This window comes from Theobroma cacao, chromosome 3 (assembly GCF_000208745.1).
Source record: "Theobroma cacao cultivar B97-61/B2 chromosome 3, Criollo_cocoa_genome_V2, whole genome shotgun sequence".
In the NCBI taxonomy this organism is placed as follows: domain Eukaryota; kingdom Viridiplantae; phylum Streptophyta; class Magnoliopsida; order Malvales; family Malvaceae; genus Theobroma; species Theobroma cacao.
In genome coordinates, this window is record NC_030852.1 from 4959135 (window position 1) to 4981619 (window position 22485).

The 22485-nt window shown below is 32.9% G+C and overlaps 2 protein-coding genes across 4 annotated transcripts; both read right to left on the reverse strand.

The window, feature by feature from the left end:
• LOC18604309 (mitogen-activated protein kinase 9) lies at positions 1115–9390 on the reverse strand. 3 transcript variants are annotated; one of them, XR_001927192.1, is made up of 12 exons: positions 8805–9390; positions 7255–7663; positions 7052–7179; positions 6810–6869; positions 5368–5517; positions 5063–5218; positions 4574–4711; positions 4419–4492; positions 2324–2425; positions 1960–2203; positions 1523–1743; positions 1115–1480 (listed from the first exon to the last, which is right to left on the reverse strand). XR_001927192.1 is itself a non-coding variant. In XM_018117890.1 (11 exons), exons 1-11 carry the CDS (start codon positions 9090–9092, stop codon positions 1669–1671), a joined length of 1824 nt encoding a protein of 607 aa, XP_017973379.1. In that variant the 5' UTR covers positions 9093–9390; the 3' UTR covers positions 1115–1668. The 3 variants fall into 3 exon arrangements, 2 of the variants coding, with proteins under 2 accessions (XP_017973379.1, XP_017973380.1); XM_018117890.1 differs by having other exon boundaries at positions 1115–1743; XM_018117891.1 differs by lacking the exon at positions 8805–9390 and adding an exon at positions 7862–7951 and having other exon boundaries at positions 1115–1743.
• LOC18604310 (V-type proton ATPase subunit B 1) lies at positions 13735–21777 on the reverse strand. Its single transcript, XM_007036705.2, has 16 exons — positions 21759–21777; positions 21579–21660; positions 19194–19263; positions 18915–18970; positions 18718–18816; positions 18477–18536; positions 17043–17154; positions 16726–16934; positions 16073–16201; positions 15793–15930; positions 15353–15503; positions 15173–15255; positions 14743–14790; positions 14584–14637; positions 14401–14484; positions 13735–14302 (listed from the first exon to the last, which is right to left on the reverse strand). Exons 3-16 carry the CDS (start codon positions 19249–19251, stop codon positions 14117–14119), a joined length of 1467 nt encoding a protein of 488 aa, XP_007036767.1. The 5' UTR covers positions 19252–19263; positions 21579–21660; positions 21759–21777; the 3' UTR covers positions 13735–14116.

Below are 22485 nucleotides of genomic sequence, written 5' to 3' on the forward strand. Positions count from 1 at the left end.
TAAGAGCTAGCTAGCATCTTATTATTGTAAAATCAAAGAAAAATGATTAAATTACACAATTAATCTTTGTATTTTGATAAAGTTGTGGATTTAGTCCTTGTATGAAAATTTGAAAAAATAGTCTTTATAATTTCTAAAATTGATAATATAAATCCAATTAACAATATTAAAATTTTTCTATTATTTATATTGATATAATATTTTCTTATTGATGTAATATTGAATATAATCATCTGTTAATGATGACGTGGTATGTTTCTTATCTATTTCACAATATTCTTTTCACCACTTTAAATTATGAAGCACAAAAATTCAATTTTTTTCTATCTCACAACTCTCTTTCTCTAAATCTTAGAAATCCATTCGTATTTTTTTATTTATTTACGTTCCAATCTTGTTTAAAACTATTAGTTTATGTTGGATAATTTCATGTCCACATTTATAAAATCCATAACAGTTCTTAGCCACGTCATATCGACACTACTATTACATCATTAGTGAAATGTTACATCATTATTGTTATGTCATCAAATTTAATAGCATATTAACAAAAAAATACTACGTCAACACAACTAAACGTCATACTAACATAGATAACAAAAAATTTTTAATACATTGAATGACATTACTACTTTTGGAAAGTACAGAATTTCAATTTTAACAAATTATTATACAGGAATTAAATTCACTATTTTGATAAAGTATAGGTACTAATTACATAATTTGACTAAGAAATATCAACTTATATTAATACTTAAAATCAACTTTGTATGTAAATGAAAACATTCAAGCATTTAACTCAATAATAATTACATATATCTCTTATTTAAATAAAATCGTTACCTCAAAATCAAAAAGGGCAAATGCAAATTAAAAATTAATTCTTAAAAACTACACACTCGAAGATAAACACACCCTTTGTCCTAGAGTATGGGGTTCCTTCCTTTAAAGTTTTTATGAAGAGAGAATTTGTCTTATAAGGCATTATAGCTAGATAGAGTGGTTTTTTGTTCAAAGAAAAGATGCCTACAGGCATTTTAATGATCATTTAACAATGCATTGACTGGTAATTGGACGAGGGAGAGAGAGAGGAAGGAACGATTTAGGAACAAAGTTGCAGGCAATGATACTTTCTTATATTGAAAATACACAGCTAATAACTGGGTCCGTCCAATGGATTCAAGATTCTAATAAGGGAGAGACAAGCCTCCATGTGAGATGAATGCCGCTCTGAACAATAAAGAGATTTGTGCAGAAAGACTAGACACCAAACATTGACTCTATTTCTTCACAAAATCCCACTCCTAGTAGTATGATGAATGCAACATAGCACACTATCGTTTCCAAGGGGAAAGAGTATACACTGTTTTCTTTTTTTCCTTAAAAATCGTAGTCCTTACTCCCTAAGCATGGCATTCTAAAGTTCACAATATAACAAATACACCTCTTGCTTTCTTCAAATGTAAGTACAACTACATGACAAAGGCGGAGCCTTCTCTGTTCTGTGTGTTCACAACAATGATACCCCTTATAATACTCCTACTGGTAGCTTCTGCTCGAGAAAAACAAAATCTTTGCCTATGAAGTGCCCTCCTTCGGAAAAGTCAGGGAAAAAATGGGCAAGCACCAAGCTAACTAAATCCTTCAAAAGTCGATTGGAAGTTTCAATCAAGCGTTAAGAGCTGCAACCTTCTTAGACAAGGCATCGACTATCTCATCGTTCACTTCAGCAATTGGTTCCTCCTGCAGCAGTAAAAATAAATGTGGTGTAAATAAGTAAGTGCATAACATTCATTTGGTTCCGCATCAGGAAAGTGCTGTCTGCTACAATACAAACAGTAGAAGCTTCTATGATAATTGTTTTTAGTTTGTTTCCATTTCAGATTACGTTTTCTAATTAATATTAAGTTGATGTTAGTTTGTCAAGAGATGGGTTTAGTAAAGAAAGAATAGTCTTACCTCTGAATCTGTCTTTTCCTTCACAACAACACACTTTGAGGCACTAATGCTAGCACTCTTCAATAGGCTACGAGTACTATAGTTTGGTTTGCTAGGGCCATTTTGCCCTTCTGCATTTGTGTTTTCTGAACCATCCAAAGAGCTTGGAGGACTGTTGAGAGATGTCGCAACAGAGGCTGCAGTTCGCCTCTCAAAATCATTATTTTGAACAACATTCTCATCCTTGGGAGCAGGAACTCGCTCTCTGAAAAGAAGATAGCACGGTTGATCAGGAAAATGGAGAAACAACACGAACTAGACAAACTAGAGGTATGTTCTGCCATCTAAAGTATGAAAGCAGCTCCCGAAATTTTACAAAGCATACCTAGGCAAAGAAGCATGTTGCCTTTGAAGTGGAGTACTTCTTTCCCCTTTACCATAATGTTCCTCCAGATGTGCAAATTGCCGCTTAAATCGATCAACACCACTATTGAATTAAAAAGACAAGAAGATGTTACTTGTGATGGTAGCATAAAATATGTTAAACTAGAATTTTCAGATTCTTTTCCCTTCCCCCCTATATTTCACTTTAGTACTGCATATCTTTAATTGGGAATTGATCTGACATCTACAAAGCCATTCAAAAGCTACTTATTTGCTGAAATGTTTTTAAAGCATATAAGGACGATCTTTAGACATCATATTGAGCAACAGAAGAAACCCAAACTGTCAAAATCACATTGATTTAGAACTTCTCCCATTTAAGAAAGGAAACAAAACCCAATCAACAACAAAAATGAAGACTCTGTACGGCATTGAGAGCATGCCTTCATCTATCAAAGTTAGTTTCACGACTCCTGTGTAGTGCTTAAAATGAAGCTGTCATTGATCATCTTATGAATTCATGAAGCAGCACCAGATTTTAGCTAAAAAAACTTGGCATACTTTTAGCAAAAGAAAAAATTGTCATGCATACATCATGTATGGGTAATCCCAGTGTTTTCAGTACCGGACTGGACCGGCAAGTTGAACCAGTTGTACAGGTACTGATGGGCTCTCCAGTCCGGATATGTATATTGAACAAGATCTAGTCAAAACCCAGTAACATTGGAAAAAAAAAAAAGGGGGAGAACCATTGAACAGGATAAAGGTTGAACTGCTTTTTAATTTATAATCTTTAGAACAAGCTGGTTGAACCATTTAAACCAAAAACCACCACTCCATCAGTTCATACACTAGCTAGGTTTTCAAAATATTGGGCAATAGTAACTTTTTTTTAAAATATTATTGTATCACTTAAAATTCCTTCATAAATGTATTGTCCTTTTTCCTTTCTATAAGCACATTTTCATATCCAAGATGAATAATACCTGCAAAGCGAGTAATTTGCTAGTAATTTGCTAGTAATTTGAACTTAAAAGCTCATATTTGCATATAGTTGCCTTAGGTTATAAAGTACAGCTGTTATCAGAGCAAACTACTGACCAACCCTTCCAGTTTTACCATATTAATATAGTGGCATCGCCATTGTTAAGAAAGCAAGAAATAACAGCAGTTATTCATCTGCTAGAATTTCAAGTTTTCACCTCTAGAAAGCTTGACTAGAATATGCACATAAAAAATTGTCAAATAAAAAAAAAAAACAATTCCATCATCACAACTATGTTCATGTGATTGGTCTAAACATCGACTACTCTTATCTGCCATTTATGCTGGGAGGTAAAAACACTTTTTCCGACTCAATACATCATTCCACCACCTGTTAATTCGACAACTATGACAACTTCAAATTAATGGAAAGAAACAGACTTTAACTATCCTATGTCTATTAAAAGAAAAGGGAAATGTTAGAAAGGATATTCTCCACACATTTGACACAAAAATGGAGGTGGTCTACCAGCATTTCTTGAACTTTAATTAACCAATACTACACTAAACAGAAAATTCTTTAAAAAGGTCTAGGGCAGTAAATCTGTTACAGCATAAGATTCTGGACTCTTGACATATATAGGACAGATGTCGTGCTAATAACAATGTGGACATATTTAACTTGAACGTAAAGAATGACAGGCCGCAAGATAAATGGAAATTAACTCAAATCTTAAGATAGATGAAAATTAACTCAAATCTTATTTGGTTCTTCAGGTAGTTATATTAATCAAGAGACTGTGGCTAATGATGACTAATAATAGTGACTGCACTGACAGGGACATTATATAGGTCAAGTTGATGATGACACCAAACCAAAAACAAAACATGTTCCCATGCTTACAGATCCTAAAAAGAAATAAAGATTTCACAAAGTTTTACAATAGATTTCAAATGGAGGAAAAAAAGAACATTCAATAATTCAAGAAAATATGACAGATTTTTAAACCTGAATTCCATATTGCAATGCACAAATAAAGAGATGACCATCATAGCTCCCTTTCCATATGTGTAAAGTTAATCTAACTTAGAGATAATAAGTATTTTCTAACCTTGGGTACATGAAGCTAGTCTGATCCCCACCTCGGAGATACTCCTGCAGCATCTGCGGATGATACTCTAATATCTGTTCACTCCGAGACAGAAGATTGTCAAGCTATATTATGAATAAAAGCCACATCATACCAAAGCAATAAATGTGGAGTACCTCTCGATAAATCAGCTCTCTAACATCATCTTTTGTCAATTTCCTTCTCTCAAACTCAAATTCTAGTTTTGAAATAGGTTGAGTGGATGGTTCACGATCCACATTTGCCAAACCATGAAAATATGGATCAGCTAATGCCTGCAAGCATAGTGCATAACCATTAGGGATATCAGAAGCATGTAAATCAGGATCTAACTTGCTCATTTAAACTTGATTTGATGTCAATGGTGAGAGGAATAATCATAGTTTTGATGAATTGAAGCAAATGGGACTTCAAATAAAAGCAGTTGCATTCAAGATCATTCCTTCATTGATCTCAATTTTACAGGATTTATATCCCCTTATGTTTTCTGAATGTATAAAATGTTAGCAAGAAATTACTCTTGTCAATTTTAGGGTTATCTCTTGTATGCGTACTTCCTTTCCTTTCCTTTTTTAGTGCTTTTGAAACATTTTTTTTTTTAAATCACTCAGAATGCTCAATCTTACTTCTTCAGCTGTGGGACGATCTTTCGGATCAAATGCCAGTAAGCGCTCAAGTAGGCGAAGAGCCAGGGGATCCACATTAGGGAACTTTTGCGAGAAAGGAACTGGTAGCTTTTTACGCATGCTACTAAGGTACCTCCTTGCCTTTTCATTTCGAATCTGCCAGGTCATAATAAATAAAGTATTGATGAGTCTGTCAGCATTTAATTTCCATTAGAACCTTAAAGGCTATAATAAAGTTCAAAAATAGATTAAGGCTGAAGCAAGTGAGTAGTACAATTGAATCTATGGAAAATAAGATAACTAACCCTGGAAATGGATTCAGCAGGAGGAGTGCCAAGTGTATCAGTCATGAGATCCAATTGGTGCACCACATTTTTTCCAGGAAACAGTGGTTTTCCCGTAAGCATCTCAGCAAATATGCATCCTATGCTCCATATATCAATAGCAGGGGTGTACTACAAAAGGACAAAAGACTCAGAATTTACAATTATAGCCTGATAAAACATATTTAACATATACTATACATCAAAAGGCAAATGAAATATCAGATACTGCAGTTCTCATGTTCAAAAGATGTATATAAACAAGCAATTCACCCCCTCCCATACAACACACGCTCACACACACAAAAACAAGGGCTGATGTAAACAATTGATAGGTACACCAACAACATCAAAAGTGGTCAAATATTCAGGATAACAGGGCATGGCTTACAACCAGATCCACAGTTACAGGTGAAACAAGATGAAAAGAGCACAAAAATTCCGTGTTAAACTTAGAGAATACTCACTCTCATAACTGCTAAAGCAGAATTCTTATGAGCTAAGTAATGACTAGATATTATTCAGAGATTTGCATGAAACAGGTTTTTGACCAATGCATCCAATATCAAACCAATGAGTCTATAGCACCTAAGCTAAGTGCTAATATGCTCATTTCATTGCTTATTTAGCAAAGATTTGGTTGTGCAGACAATAAACCTATCAAATACATAGCCTCTCTAAGGTCATAGCAAATCAAGGTTCTTAATAGAAAATTGCCAGTTTGCACAAAAACTATTTACAAAGGCAGTTACCATAATTAGTCATTGTTAAAAAGGAATGTTAACAACTTTCAGGTAACATGTTAACAGTGTTAAACCAAACTGCAATAGCAACAGTAAACATTCTTAAGACGTATAAATTCAGCTTTCTCCATGAAAGTTGATAAATGCAAAAGAAACAATAAACAAGGATTTACAGAAATGGCAACCTTCTGACAGCTAAATTAAAAAGCATCCAGCAATCAAAAGTCCTACATAAGTAAGAAAAATAATTCACTGAGAAGTGGGAAACAATCTGCCATCAACCACTTCAAAGACCAAAACTTAGAATCAAACTAGTTTCCAAGAACCTCACTCAAACATGCTACTGATAACATCAAATTACACAGTGAATAATGCATATCATAAAGGATGTTAAAGAAATTACCCTAATGTGCTTTTTACTGTTAAAGAAATTGTATTCAAACAATCAAACTCATAAGCAACAGTTTCAATCAAGTTTTAGTCAGCATAAAAGTGTTCCACAGAATTCGAAGGGGAAAAGCCAGGGGGTTGAAAACATTTCAAGAATCAAAGCAAAGAAATGACCACGAGGTAATCAAAACAAAAACAAATCTCTTTCTTCTCCTTGAGCAAACCATCTCAGCAACTGGAAAAAGAATATTAAAAGAAAAAAGGCTGAAATGTAGATTATAAGCAACTTACTTTGGAGAAAAAAGATCCACAGAGTTCAGGAGCACGGTACCAACGAGTGGCTACATAGTCCTTAATGGATTTAACAAATTTAGTTAGCATAAGTGTTTTAAAGACTTATCCTCCATAAAGTGAAAAATAATATATATATATATATATATATATATATATATATATGAAATTACAAGCAAATTAAGCCCTTTGAGAAAAACTAAGAAAACATGAATGCAGGACTTCGTGACAGAACAACATACAGTCCAAAAAATTGCTGATGGGGCATCATTAAATGATACTCGTGCAAGCCCAAAATCGCATATCTTCAGTTTACAATCAGCATTAGCAAGAATGTTCTTTGGTTTTAAATCTCGATGGAATACATTTGCTGCAAGCAATTAAAAAAAAAATCAATAATAAAACTAAGAAGGGGGGGTAGGGAAGCATACCGAAAAGCACTGACCTGTGTGTATATACTTCAGACCACGAAGAAGCTGGTATAGAAAAAACTGATAATGCTCAGGAGTTAAGTCATCATTGGCCTTAATTACTTGGTGAAGATCAGATTCCATCAGTTCAAAAACGACATAAATATCTCTGAATTCTCGTCGTGATGGAGGAAGCATAATATGCTTTATTTCTACAATATCTGGATGCCGAAGCAACCGCAGCAGCTTGATTTCTCTCAAAATCCGTGTCGCATCAGAGACATGCTCAAAGACATCATTGATCTTTTTTATTGCAACCTTTTCACCAGTGTGGGTGTCAATTGCAGAACCAACAACCCCATAACTTCCTTTCCCAATGACCTCCTGAATTTGATACCGGCTTGCCTCCCCATACTCAGTGAAAAATTCCATTTCAAGTGCACCCTGCATGGCACCGTTGCTTATAAGCATCAAAACCCTATTCAAAGACAAGAAGCGAAAATGGAGGGCGACAGGAGATATATTCATTGAAAAGATAGATTATCGACTCTTTTATTTTATTATATCACTGGTGATATAAAATAAAAACAAAAATTAAGTCTAAAAGTACACACTAGCTAAGGTGAAAATTGAGCTTTCTACCTAAAAACAGTCATTAAAAACTTCAGGACCACAGATGCAGTCTCTCAATGACATTTCTTATTAGCCTTCCAAAACGACAGGAACAGGCTTCCGTTCATACCTCTCAGAAGCTGCCATAAATAAATTTAAACATATAATATTAAAAGGGACATTGCCCCTTACTTTCCCATGTTACGGAATATGGATGTTTCAATGAATTAAAATCCGGGTATGAGAAGCAGATTGACAGCCTAGACACAACAATGCACTTCTTTTCCAAAATATACAATAATAGAACAATGCTGCTGAAGATATTAAGTGCAATATCATATCTTTCAAATAATAGATTGAGTATGGAAGAAGAACATAAATATAAAGAAAGCTTCTAGCATCAAAATCTAAAAAATGCGAGCAATCAATTTTATAGCGGTGCTGATGGAAATATACATTACTGCTCGATGAGTTGTACTAAACAAGATGACTTCTAAAAATAATAAAGGATCAATAAAGCAATATGGAATTATTATACAAGAAGAAATATGATAAGAAAATAATAATTAAATTCATTATTTATAAAAAAATTTTAAAAAAAAAAAGCAATGGCATTTGCAATCTTTTATAAAATTAGCAAGCAGGATAATTTCATAAAATTTGACTCATCTTAATGCGGTAAAAAGATATAACAAGATCATCAAAACACAAATATATATATAATATTCACTGGACATCATTTAAGAGTCATAAAACAGAATTTTTGTTAATCGATCAATTAATTATCATCAAAGAAAAGTAGTTGATCTATTTTTATTAAGAAAATAAATGAAAATAAACAGTTGATTTGATCCTTAATGAACAATGTCTTCCCGATTTTCCCTTTCCAAATGAAAAAAAAAAATTCATATCGAATTTATATAAAAGAAGAAGTCAACAAAATCAGATCTCCAAGAAAAGACAAGGAAATTACCTTTTTCTGAGATTCCATGGAAGAAATGAGGAAGTAATTACGCTTGGGAACTTTGATGAGCTTCAAGGAAGAAAAATCGAAATCGTGAACAACGAGGTCCCCTCCTCCTTCTTGGTGGTGTTGTTGTTTTTGAGTCAGAGAAGAAGCTGAACGATCATGCTGATTCAGTTTGACAACATTATCTTGATTATTCGGATTATTATTCGTATTATTATGAGAAGAAGTAATCAAATGGCGACGTTGAAACCAGCGACGAACACCGTCCACGAGAGTGCCACTTCCCCCCATATACTCTCTCACTTGGATTCACAGCCAACCAATTCCAGCATTGCCCGCTCCCGATTCCGATTCCGATTCTCCCTCCCGATTTTCTCTCTCCTTCCCCCACCTATTTACTTGTACTTTTTCTCTCTTCTCTTCTCTTCTCTTATCTGATCTTCCTTTTTCTTTTAATAAAATATTTCACTACTTTTCTATTTCTTGCCCGCTCTATGCGGAGAAGCAAATGGGGGGGCAGTCCAGATATTTGCTGCGGACACTGGAAAGGTAAAGAAGACTGAAACAATTTTTTTCCTTTTATTTGGTTTCCATGTTCCCTTCTCTTGTTTTTATTTATAGGCTATAGGTGAAGTACAGAGGGACATAATTTGATGTTGGCTGTTATATTTTTGTCTACAGCTATTGCTTTGTTTTTTTTTTCTTTATTTCATTTAATTGACTTTTTTGCTATTTATTTTTTCCAGTAACATAAATATAACAAGGTTTTTGCAGGAGATTATAAATATGAAAATTATTTTTTAATTTTTATTCTTTTATTAAGATATAATTAATAATAAAATTGATGATATAACATATTTATGGGATAAGATAATATAATCATATTTATAATAATCTTTTTTTTTTACTTTTATTATTCCAGTAATTTACTTAAATGGAAGATCGCTGTCACTTGATTGTGTTCAGCGTTTAGTTGGAAATAATATAAAATAAAAAAAGGCATTGCGATATGCCCCAGCTGGAGTCGTGTGGCTCTCACGCCACGCACCAGCGGCGTCTTTTATCGTATTTCCATTTTAGTTGAGTTAGTAAATAGAAAGAAAATGACCCCAGCAATTAATTTGAAGTTTGAACCATGAAATCACGCTCAAATTTTGACTTTCCTTTTTAATTAATTAAATCAACTTCAACCCTAAATACACAATTAAATTCATTGGCCACCTAATGTGTTCTAATCTTACAAGTACAAATCAAAGGGAACAAATAACGTTTTGAAGTAACAATTCCTAAAAACGTCTCTAAACAATTAAAAAATTAAAATAAATTTTTATCATTTTTATTAAGTTTTAAATAATAATAATTAATCACATGAAGACAAAAGGAGACATAGATGGCAGCAAGTGTGTGGTGGCAGTTGAGGAGGTTTGAGTACACGTCTCCGTCGTGCTGTGGAAATTGATAATTACACAGAGAGATGAATACTTGAGAATTTGTTGAAGGGAAAAGTGGAAATATGTGGGCGGGGGAATACATCATCTCATGCAATTCATGCAGGCGGGGATGGGTTCGTTGGTTTCCATCACACAAGCAACCATTACTTTGCATGAAAACCTCTCCCCTTCAATCTCATCCTCATATTATCCTTTCCCTGTTTCTCCTTTTTTGTACAACCGAAGAAATGCATGGACGTTACTTAAGAAACGTGGGAACGCAGAGTCAGCTTTGGGCACAATATCTGAATGACTGTCTCTGTCTTGATTTTTTTTATTTTCTTTTCTTTTTTCTCATTTTACATCTACTTTAATTATGACTAGAAATTTATTTGTGTCACTGTGGACACAATTTTTTAAAAGAAAAACAAAAAGGATAAAAATAGCTTTCCAAAGTTCGAAAAATTACACTTGTGATGAGCTTGATCCTAGTCAAATTGGATGGGACATGATGTTCTAAGTTGGAATTCGATTCGAAAATGTTATTATATTATTAAATGTTACTTAGTATATTTTTATTAAATATTTTGATTTTAAAATATTTAAATAACATATTAAATTAAATTTTAATTTTTGAATAAATATATAATTTAAATGAGCAAATGGGATTCAAGTCCTACTCCACTTGATTTACTTTTGTTAGGGTTGGTATTCAGACATGTGTTTGCTAGTAGTGCTTTTAGTACTTAGTGTAACACGCATGTAACAGAACAATTCGAAAGCTCACTTGTTATTGCTAATATTTCACGGGTAAGTACTTATCCAAAAATTTAAGTTGATGTCACAATTCATGGATTATGCTAGCAAAGTAGAGATTGAAGTTGGAAGAGATTACAATGAAGACTGTTGGCATAATGCTTAAATAAGTCCTTAAACTATTCAAGAGCATTCAAATAAATCATTATTCTTTTTATTGCATTTAATCAATCTTTCATACTTTTATTCAAAGTCAAATAAAACCCTTATAACTAATAATTGATTCATTACCATTAATAAAAATATCACTTGTCATTTTATATTCAACATGGTAGTAACATGACATTGATATGGAGGATGAAAAATGTCATATGATCATGTTATCATATCAAATTAACATGCTTTGTTATCATCAATTATAATATGTTAACATGTCATATTATAATAAATTATGATATTTTAACTTACTACATCAACATCACGTGACATAAGATAACAAATGACATTTTAATTAAGTCAATTATTAGTCATAAGGACTTATTTGATTCAAAATAAAAGCATAAGAATTTGATTAAATGTAATAAAAGTATAAAAGTTTATTTGAATTTTTTAAAATAGTTTAGGAGCTTTTTTGTATATTATGCCAAGATTGTTTTATTAAGGAATAAAAAAGGGTAGTTGCAAAGATCATTGGATGCTTTCTCCAATAAAAAAAATGGCAATTCTTCTCCATGGAACTTCATAGTTGATTACTCCTATACTTACTTTTTCTCTGCTTTAGTTTACTCTTTTATTAGCTTTGTAGATTAATTTAAATATTGTTATTTATATGAATATTATACGTTCACACTACATATTACGGTATGCGGTCAAAGGAGAACCCCCAACTTTGCATTAGGGAGGTTACCTCTCAACCTAATGTGAAGGAGAAGGGAATGGTAAGAATGAAAAGATAAAACAAAGAAACACTTCTATTTTAGAAAAATGTTAAGAGGAAGATTTCTTAATTACTTTTATATTTAAACCACAAAATCAAACTCTCTAAAACATCAAAGGTAAAACTAATATGTCAACCCTAACACTTCTTTTAGTTTACTTTATGTTTGTATGATGTAGTTATTGCAATCGTTCTAGTTGTTCTCATTGCTTTTTGTATAGCATTATGTTAATACAAAACAACTCTTAAAAAAATAATAGGTTAAAAATTATTTGAGATTATTTTATTTAAAAATAAAAAAATTACAATTTTAAACTAAAAAAATAATATATAAAAATTAAGTAATAATATTCTAATTAAACTAAGTATAATTTTTTAATTATTTTTCTTTTTTTCTATTTTCTCCTTATTCTTTCCCTTTCTCTTGTTCTCTTTTCGCTGGTATCAAAAAGCATAATGGTTCATTTTTTTTTTCTACTCCTTCTTCCTCTATCTCTCCCAAATTGATCTCTCTCTCATTCGATCTTCACGCACTACCATGACTGCAACCCAAAATCATAATTATCATCAAAACACCAGCACCATATAGTGAATTTTTCAACAACTACAAAAATTTAATAAATTAACAATATTTTTCCAAAAATAATAACTCAAATCTTAAAATGTTTCACCTTAGAATGCTTTAAATTTAAAACTAATGTCACAAGAGCTTGGTTAAAAAAACAAAAACTCCCCAAATACAAATATTATACCTAGTTTATTTAGAATATTATTACTTAATTTTTTTATATTTTTTAACTTCAAAATTATGATTTTTTTTGAATTGTTAATAAAATAATCTTAAATAATTTATTCCTTTCTTTTAAGTTTCCCTTTTTTCATCATTATGAGTCCTTTTTTTAAAAGTTGATAAATATTGAAAATATATTTTTTATTATTATTTAATTAAATTAGATTATGACATTCTTTGTACCTTTTTATTTTTCTATTATTTGAGGATAATTATGATTTTTCATATTTATAAATAATTGTTGACTAATCCACCAATGCATTTTGAAACAAGAGGGTTAAAGTGTATTTTAAAAGTGTATTGAAGAAAGTTTTGTATTTTACCCACTTGTAAGGTGGTAATTGAGCCAAATTTATGGCTTAGAATTGGTCTATGTTGAGGATGTCCATAGATATTGTGTACTCGAATATCCTACATTATCCAATCCGATTAAGTAAGATTCAGATATCTTATAGTCAAGTTTGGATAGTAAAGTTATTACCTATCACAAGATCGAAGAGCGATCTTAAGATACCCATCACTCAAACTCAATTATAAATAATGATTTTTAATATTAATTCTAATTGAATTTTTTTTATTTATATATTTTATATTATATTTAAGGTAATACTTACTATAATTCATTAATTATTTTAAATATATTTTTAAAATTTAATTTATTTTTTCATAAATTAACTTTAATTTATTAATAATATACATAAAAATTATTTTAAATTTATTTTAATAAAAAAATTAATAGATACGAATATTTATTTTAAGATATTCCAATACGAATTCAAGTAATAATTCAAAAAACTAATCAAGTACTACTATTTATAAAATTTGGATACCCTATCAACTAATAAAGATGAAAATTACGATATCTCAAAAATATCAAATACCCTACCCATTGAATTTCAAGCCGAACCCTAAAAACTTGTGTCAATGCAATTTTAAGAGCTGGACCATTTGAATCCTAAGTCCAGTCAAATTTACAGCCCGTGGTAAAGTCGTGACATTTGTAGTACGCACCTTGCGATACAAAGAAATGTAGCTACCGCATTTGGGAAGCACTGGCCTTGGTCTGTATTGTCTCATTAATATTAAAAATCCAAACCCATTGGATTACAAAAATAAAACAGCAAAATGGAACAAGCAACACAAGGGCTTTGTAATTCCCATGATCCCTAATGTCATACAAACGCTAATCAACAGAAACTACAAAAATTACAGCATCTGTAACTGTTCCAAAGAATATTTTGACTAGCCGAACGAGCTTTCATACAGACCTCTAACTGGAATTCAACCAATTATTATTTGCGCAGTCGAAGGAGATGGCAACTTATGAATGAAAATAAGGGTAAATAAACAACTTGCCAAGACAACCATGGAGGGGGCAATCTAAGGCCTGATTTTGTCTCCTTCAGTTACCTGTATCCCGACTGTAGTATTGGTCCAGAGTTTTTGCTGGTATACGGTGGAGAAGTTCACGAGGAAATATGCGAAGCAGTGTCCACGCCAAATCAAGTGACTGAAAGATGTTGCGGGTGTCATATGCTCCTTGGGTGACAAATTTCCTTTCAAATTTATCCAAGAACTCCAAGTATAGCTGTTATATTCAATAACATCACATTAGGTTCTTTCTAAGAAATTACAAGACAAATAACAGTGCAAGAAAATTGATGAAAAAGAGGAAAAGAGAGTAACCAAATCCTCAGAAGAAAGTGCTTCTTCTCCAACCACAGCTTTCATGGCCTGGACATCCTTCCCAATCGCATAATTTGCATACAGCTGAGAGTTAAAAAGGATTGAGAAACAGAAGGAAAAGTTAGTTGGCTTTACAATTAATAGAGGATTGAAATTATACCACTACAACCAATGCCGTCAGACCTGGTTAGAAACATCAGCATGATCCCTGCGTGTCATCCCCTCACCAATGGCACTCTGCCAGAAGGAAAAGAAAAATGATTATACTTCATATTAATTCACAATTTGTATGCTTTTCATCTTAACTGATTCAATGCTATTCTCTATGAGTGCTATCCTCACCTTCATCAGTCGAGACAGCGATGGAAGCACATTGATTGGTGGGTATATCTGTCCAATTCAGAAAGACAAAGAAATTATTAATTGACACAGAACAGCTACAATGTCATCTATACGAAGAAGAACTATATGCACCAAAATCCACTTTAAAAAATGATATCAAGAAAATTGTTGAATCTGAAATCAACCAGTTAAGCAACCAAGGTAGATGCCATCAAATCATACACCATGATTTACCGCATTCAACCCAAGTCACCATGAGAAATCTACTAAAGCAATGCAAGGATGGAGAACACACAGTTTCTATATAAAACACCATATTATAAATGAAATTCCATGCATATGTTGATGGAAATAATGGTGATAATTTGTGGGCCTGCACACCTCCCAGAAACACAAGTTGATAACTTGAACTGGCTAGTTTTGACATTACCTGTCTATTATAGAGCTGCCTGTCGATGTATATTTGCCCCTCTGTGATATATCCAGTAAGATCTGGAGTGGGATGTGTAATATCTGCCCAAAAAGATAAATTGATTGAAGATATGAATCAGAATTACCATTAAAGCAGGTATTGCTGTGCAAAAGTTAATATAGCTAAAAGATGCATTACCATCATTGGGCATAGTAAGAATTGGAATTTGTGTGATAGAACCCTTTCTCCCTTCAATTCGTCCAGCACGCTCATATATTGTGGCCAAATCTGTATACATGTACCCAGGATATCCACGTCTTCCGGGTACTTCTTCTCGGGCAGCAGACACCTGCAGTAGCAATAATAGTTTGTCTCATACAAATGGCATGAAATCCTATAAAACCTAAGAAATTTAAGATAATTAAAAGACAATAAACTTCCAGCATTCACATAAAGCCTTTGGGAGCTGAATACATTTCTGAAATGTATGTATAAAATATCCAGAATGCAAAAGCAACCAGAATCATAAAAGATGGGGAAGAATATCATATATGGGTCCATAGACCTCTGCTTTCCACAGCTGGTAATCATGCATGCCAGAGAGATTGCATACATGAGACATGGTCGCTTTTTGTTACCTCACGGAGAGCATCAGCATAAGAACTCATGTCTGTAAGGATCACAAGAACATGCTTCCCACATTCATATGCCAAATATTCTGCGGTAGTAAGAGCAATGCGAGGAGTAATAATACGTTCAATTGTGGGGTCATTAGCCTGTAAAGAAGAAAGCAGAAGGTAATTTCTTGCTACAAATAAATTCTTTGCTATAGATTCAACCTCCCCAAAAACCTATCTTTCTCATTTAAAATACCTAAATAAAATAAATAAAGCCTTTGTATCTTAAACTGGAACACACCAGGTTTAGGAAAAGGGTCACTCTCTCCATTGAGCCATTTTCCTCAAAGTCGCGTTTGAAAAACTGTGCGGTCTCCATGTTTACACCCATAGCTGCAAAAACAATTGCAAAATTGTCTTCTTCGCCACCCTGAAAAATGATTGGGTGAGTTAAACTATCAACTTGCTATGAATCTAGTCGTAAGGGCTCAAAAGAATCAACAAGATAGTAAGAAAGGTAGAAAGAAACAGCCATATCTAGGACAACTGCCTCATATTTTCACAAGTCAGAAATACCAATGGTAACCTATAATATAATCTTGCTAACACAAAGTGCGAGATGTTTATTATGTGACCTTCAATTTCAAGTTCACTCCAAAGGGAAAAGCAACTTGTTATGACAGATTAGAAAATTAAAATGCCACTTAAGTCAAAACTTCATAGACTGAGCAGAAAACTTCCAACATATCATTGCTTCCACCAAACTACACTGTACAAGCATCTAAGAGTGTCCAATTTGAACATAGTAAGCAAAGTAAATGCTTACACCTATATCAGGCTATCCTTTAGAAAGCGATCAATGATGCATATACTACTGTTAGCAAGTTCAGTTACTTAAACTATCAAGGATGTTAAATCATTACTAGCTAATCAATATGAATACAAGAACTTCACCTCAGGCTGATCCCCAGACTTCTCCAATCGTTTCACCAAACCAGCCTGGCGACAAATCTGAGCTGCAATTTCATTATGGGGAAGACCAGCAGCAGAAAAGAGAGGGATTTTTTGCCCTCTAGCAATTGAATTCATAACATCAATTGTCGAAATCCCTGTCTGTATCATTTCTTCAGGATAGGTTCTCTCACTAGGATTAATGGAACTCCCTGCAAAGTAATAGATCATAGGATAAGCAAATGTGCAGCAACTAACAAACTGATGGTTAGAAGCAACTTATACTGTTCAAAAATAATTCATTCCACAACACTGCCTACCAGAAATATCCAAATATGCCTCAGGCAAGATAGGTGGACCATTATCTATTGGCTTGCCAGAGCCATTAAAAATGCGCCCAAGCATATCCAAAGAGACAGGAGTTTTCAACACCTACAAAATAGAGTCAGAAGAATACAGCCAAATGAGCTCAAAATAGAAGAAAAATTCACAGCAAAAAAAAAAAGGAAATATTTTTCCTAAAATGCACTCAAAACAGGCTCTTCCCAATTTTCTTCGACCTTGCAACCATGCCTCCAACAGAATATTGTAATGGTTCAAAATAATCAGGAAATAGCAAACAGAAATACTGACCTCAATTAAAAGACAATACAAAACTCAGTTGCTCTTTTCTTTTACTTTTTTTCCCATTTTGTGCAAGTGTGTGCCCCAACACATTGGCTTACCATTTAAGCATAATCCACATTTACAAACCAAATAAAGACCTAGTGAAACCTCTAGAATGGCGTGATAACTTAATCACACACAACATGATAGTAAAGTGGCTTATTTTGTTTCTAAGCACAGAAATGGCTCATATTAGCTGCCAATGCCTAATGACTTTTATATCTGAAATTGAACCATAAACAAGCAATTTTAAAAAAAAGAAAAAAAGAAAGGAAAAACAGACATAGTCGAAAGGCTTGATTGCATAAACTTAACCTTGTAACCAGAAAGGCTGGAAGTGAAAAAATAAACGGTTCCCGATAAACCAAATAAGTAACAGTCTGATAGTTATTAACCATCATACAGCATGTGAAAATTACTCTCTATAGTTCCTCTATGGGCATGACATCCTTTTTTAAAGGTTGCAAACCATCGCTGTGGGCAGCAATATATGTCGTTAATCTGACTATACATTAAACCTGATATCTAAAGTTAATTGCAAACATTAATTTGCTTCCAGAAACCAATGAAGGAGCTGATACATAAACCGTAGAAGATAAACTATTCTATAACAGCAGCCAAAACAGCCATTGAACCTGATATTTAAAGTTAATTGCAAACATTAATTTGCTTTCCGAGACCAATAAAGGGGCTGATGACTTAAACCCGAAAAGATAAACTATTACCATAACAGCAGCCAAAACAGCCAGTATAATTCCTGTCGCCAAAAGAGAATCTTAGTTCACTACATGACATAACATGTCTACAAGGTCCAGTAACAACCAGGCTTATTTCCCCTCTCATCAATTAAGCACCAGTTACCTCAAAATTCAAGAAACAACTACAAATGCGTCAACATGCCTTGCAATGTCTAAACCCATTCAATCTGACAAATGATGCTAACCAGTAATCTTAACTAAAGAATTTTCTGAAGAAGCTATTTGAATAATTTTCCAGCTGTGTGTTCAAGGGCAGCTATTTTTCATAACGAAATTAGAGATGTACGGCAAGAATCAAACAAAAAAAATAGAAAGGAGGAGGTTACATACCTCTCCTGTAAACTGCACAGTTGTGTATTTGTTGTCAATTCCAGATGTTCCTTCAAAAACCTAGCCAAAGTGCCATATAAGTAGAGCACAAAAAAATATATGCATCCACTGCTGGTGAAATGGCAGCACCAGACTAAGGTATAAGACCCCTTACCATAAATATAAACCGAGCATATTGTATGGTGCACATAATAGCAATGCATATACGAACAAATGCTGGAGAATTTAAGACAGACATTACCTGAACAACAGCCTTTTCTCCATCAACTTCAAGGACTTGACCACGTCTGGTTGTTCCATCCCCTAAACGAATATTAACAATTTCTTGATATTTGGGTCCCTGGAGAAAGCATAAACCCTCAAATTATTAAAAGTTGAAATCTAAATTAAGATAGCATAAGAATGATACTAGATAATGGAAAGAAAAACATAACTCACCTTCACTTTGTCGAGGATTACTAACGGCCCAGCAACTCCAGAAACAGTTCTATACTCTGCAATGGAACCAAGAAAAGTAAGATAACTAGTCTTTTAACTGAAACAGTTTCTTTCATGCTACAAATCCTGCTTGTTGCAATACATGTGGCAATATCAACCAGAATGTTATCAACAATTACTCCCTCAAGATTAAAGAGAGCATTTAATTCATAGCTGAAACAATAAACATAAGCAAAGTTGCTTATGATCATACAGTTGGTATAAAGCAAGACATTTTACCCATGCCAATCTCCAGCGTCCCCTCCTCCATATCGTGATTGTTTTCTGCCATACCCATTTTGTTGTAGTTCTGTCAAGAAAGAGAGCTACAAATAAACAGAAAATTCATCGCTGGGCAGAAAATGAACAAGATAAAAAAAAAAAAAAAGGGAAATTTTCACCCTTGACAACTCCAGCAAAAAATCTAGAAGCTTGAAAATAGTTAAAAATGCTAGGTTTCATTTGATTATTGCTTTTCATACTTGCTTTTTACTATTTTCTTTGAGTTTTAAAGTAAAAGCAACTAGTATAAAGAAAACTTACAACTGATTAAGAATCAATAAATGATAAAATATAAAAGCAATTCTAATTTAATGGGTAAATTACCCCCAAGCCCTTAGAGTTTCAACCTAATTGAGTTTAAGTCCATTAGTATTTAAAATAGATACGCTGCCCCAAAATAATATACTTCGCAGGATGGATAAGTCCTGCCGTTACCCACCGTTTGACTTTCCATTAACTTCATGACATGGCCATCATTTTATACCCAATTTACCCTTCCCCAAAGACTACTGAGTCAACTCACATACCCTTTCACACACAAGAGACAACCACTCACATATCCTTTTGTAGGATTTGTTCCAGACAGCTACTGATACAACAGCCATTGCAAGCCCATAAAAAACCCAGCAGTGTTTTTTTTTTTTTTGAAACACATAACATGGCATTCTACTTAAATCAAAAAAAGATAGAAGGAAAGAAAATTTCTGCAAAAGCCTCCGAGGTTATTCCCTTTAACCTAGGCTGAATCAACAATACTTCAAAATGAGTCATCTAAACAGTCTGCACTGCATCCCAACCATCATGACGAATACAAATATCATGCTGGAGCTAGAAAACCAGTAATATGACTCAGATCGGATATATTTCCCTACGTCAAACACCTAAATATTCTACATATCACCAATAGACGTATAGGCAGCATCTCCAGCTGCCAAACCTGTGTGCAACAACACCTCCACAATTCACCGCTTTCAACAAATATAGGAATTTTGGGGAAAGATGAGAAACAATGGGTGAAAAATGCTGTATCAGTTCACATTCAGGACTATTGGTGGTAAAACTAAGGTACATCTTAACTCCCAAGTCAAAATATATAGTTTCCAAGGCAAAATTAGCCACATCTACAAGTCCAACATCTCATATTTTATCTCATTTGGGGCAATAAGCCCTGGGATAGAAAGCATCCATTGTCCCTCTCTTTCGCCTTGTACAGCAGCCTCTTCTGCATAGAGATCTTTGCTGTCCTAAGCTGAAAATTCTTTTCATTGCACAAGGCAGTCTCATATGTGATTCTTAAATGTGGACAAATCATTTCCCGACTCAAATACTCCATTCACAAATTGAGAAAGCAAGGCAGGAGATGGAAAAAGTTGATGGATAGTCAACTGAATTGTGTAATCTGGATTGAAAGACATGTTTTAGTGTTGTTAGTTTAGTCATTTTTTAACATCTGTTAAGGATATTTGTAGTTTCGGGGTAGAGTGTTCATTTTGAATACTAATGGACTTAAAGATGAACTAGGGTGAAACTCTAAGGACTTCGGGAAAATTTACCCTAATATAATTGATCTATATACAAGTAATCATGCATTTTATAAGTGGCAAGTTAATAAACAAAATTACAAACTGAACCATTGCCAAAGAAGTTGCCTTAAAGCATATTTATTTAGAAGAAACGAACTCCACAAAATTCCTTTTTTCAATTTCATCTCAATTTATAATTTGCTACACCTGAAATCCATTTGAATAAAATGAATTCCATAAAATTTTGCAGAATTTATTTCTTCAAAATACACTACTACTCTTAATCAAAATAAGGAAGGCATAACTTACCAATATGTCCTAATCACGTTATTCCAAAACACAAAAATTAAAACTTTGTTTCCAATTTAAAAAATAAAAGTCTGTTTGGCTTAACTAAACTAATAAGCTAAGCTACAGATCATGAAACTTCAATTATCAGAAATGGTTCAAACACAACTACAATTTAACATTAAAATTTCTCTTTATTTATTTTCCTTCATTTTCTCAGTGGCCAAACAGAATCCAAGTACCAAAACTATCAATCCTTACAAACAAAATTAAAAAAAAAAAGAAGAAGAAGGTAACCACACTTAAATTAAGAATCGATCAAAATTAAGTAAAAAATAAGAAAATTAAACAGAAAGAAAATTTGAACAACATAAAAATGTAAAGCAGTAGTATGAACGGATCGAATTGGAGTGGGACTGAATTTGGTGCGACTCGATTAAAAGCAATTAAATCGAAGATAATTATAATCAAGTGAAAGGAAAATGAGATCTGAAAAAAAAATTAAAAATTTATAAAAGGAAAAGGAACTTACCTTCTTGTGTGTTTTTGTTTAACGAGAAGCAGCGAAGGGGAGAGAGAGAAACGGGCAAGGAGAAAAAGGAATAAACAGAGATCTGTTGCGGACTAGAAAAATTAATTTTTAATATAACATTATAAAAACAAATACGGAACTATACATTTGATTAAATTAAATAATTACTAAGGGCAATACCGATAATAATCCACTGACAAGAAGGAAAACACCTTAACCCTGGGTACGGGGTACACAGTGCATGTTTTTTTGCTGGTATTTGCGAAAGGGATCCACGTCTTGCTGGCTCTGAATAATGGATGACGTGGCGGTAGTGATTTGGGTGTGGTGGATCAACGCCAAGAAAAAGCATGTAGATGATCCTGTCGTGGCATAGGCCCACTATGATTGGACATTTGGGCAGCGGATACTTCATTTGGGCCCACTGCAGTTTCCTACCTCAGCCTCGAGGTGGATCCGATCATATTTTGAGTTTGAATCATCTCTAAAATAGATTATAATTCCTTTAAATCGTTTCACATTCGAATTAAATTTATTTTTTTTCAAATGAATTAGTAATTAAACTTTATATTTTTTGTTGTAAGTTCAAGTTCGATTTCAAATTCAAATTATTATAAATTCATATCATTTAGAGTTTGATCATATTGAGCTCATAATTATTATTATTATTATATGAAATGCAATTCATATCGATATAATATTAGTAAAAAATTATACGTATTTATAATTATATCGTATTTGATTAAGTATCAAAAATATATTGTATAATATGCGATATATACATTACATAACATATGATATAGTCGATACACTTTTTATAAGTTTAATTTAAATTAATTATTAGAAAATTTATTTTTTTACTTTTTTAGTGAAAACATGAAAAATTATATTTTATGAGTTTCAATCT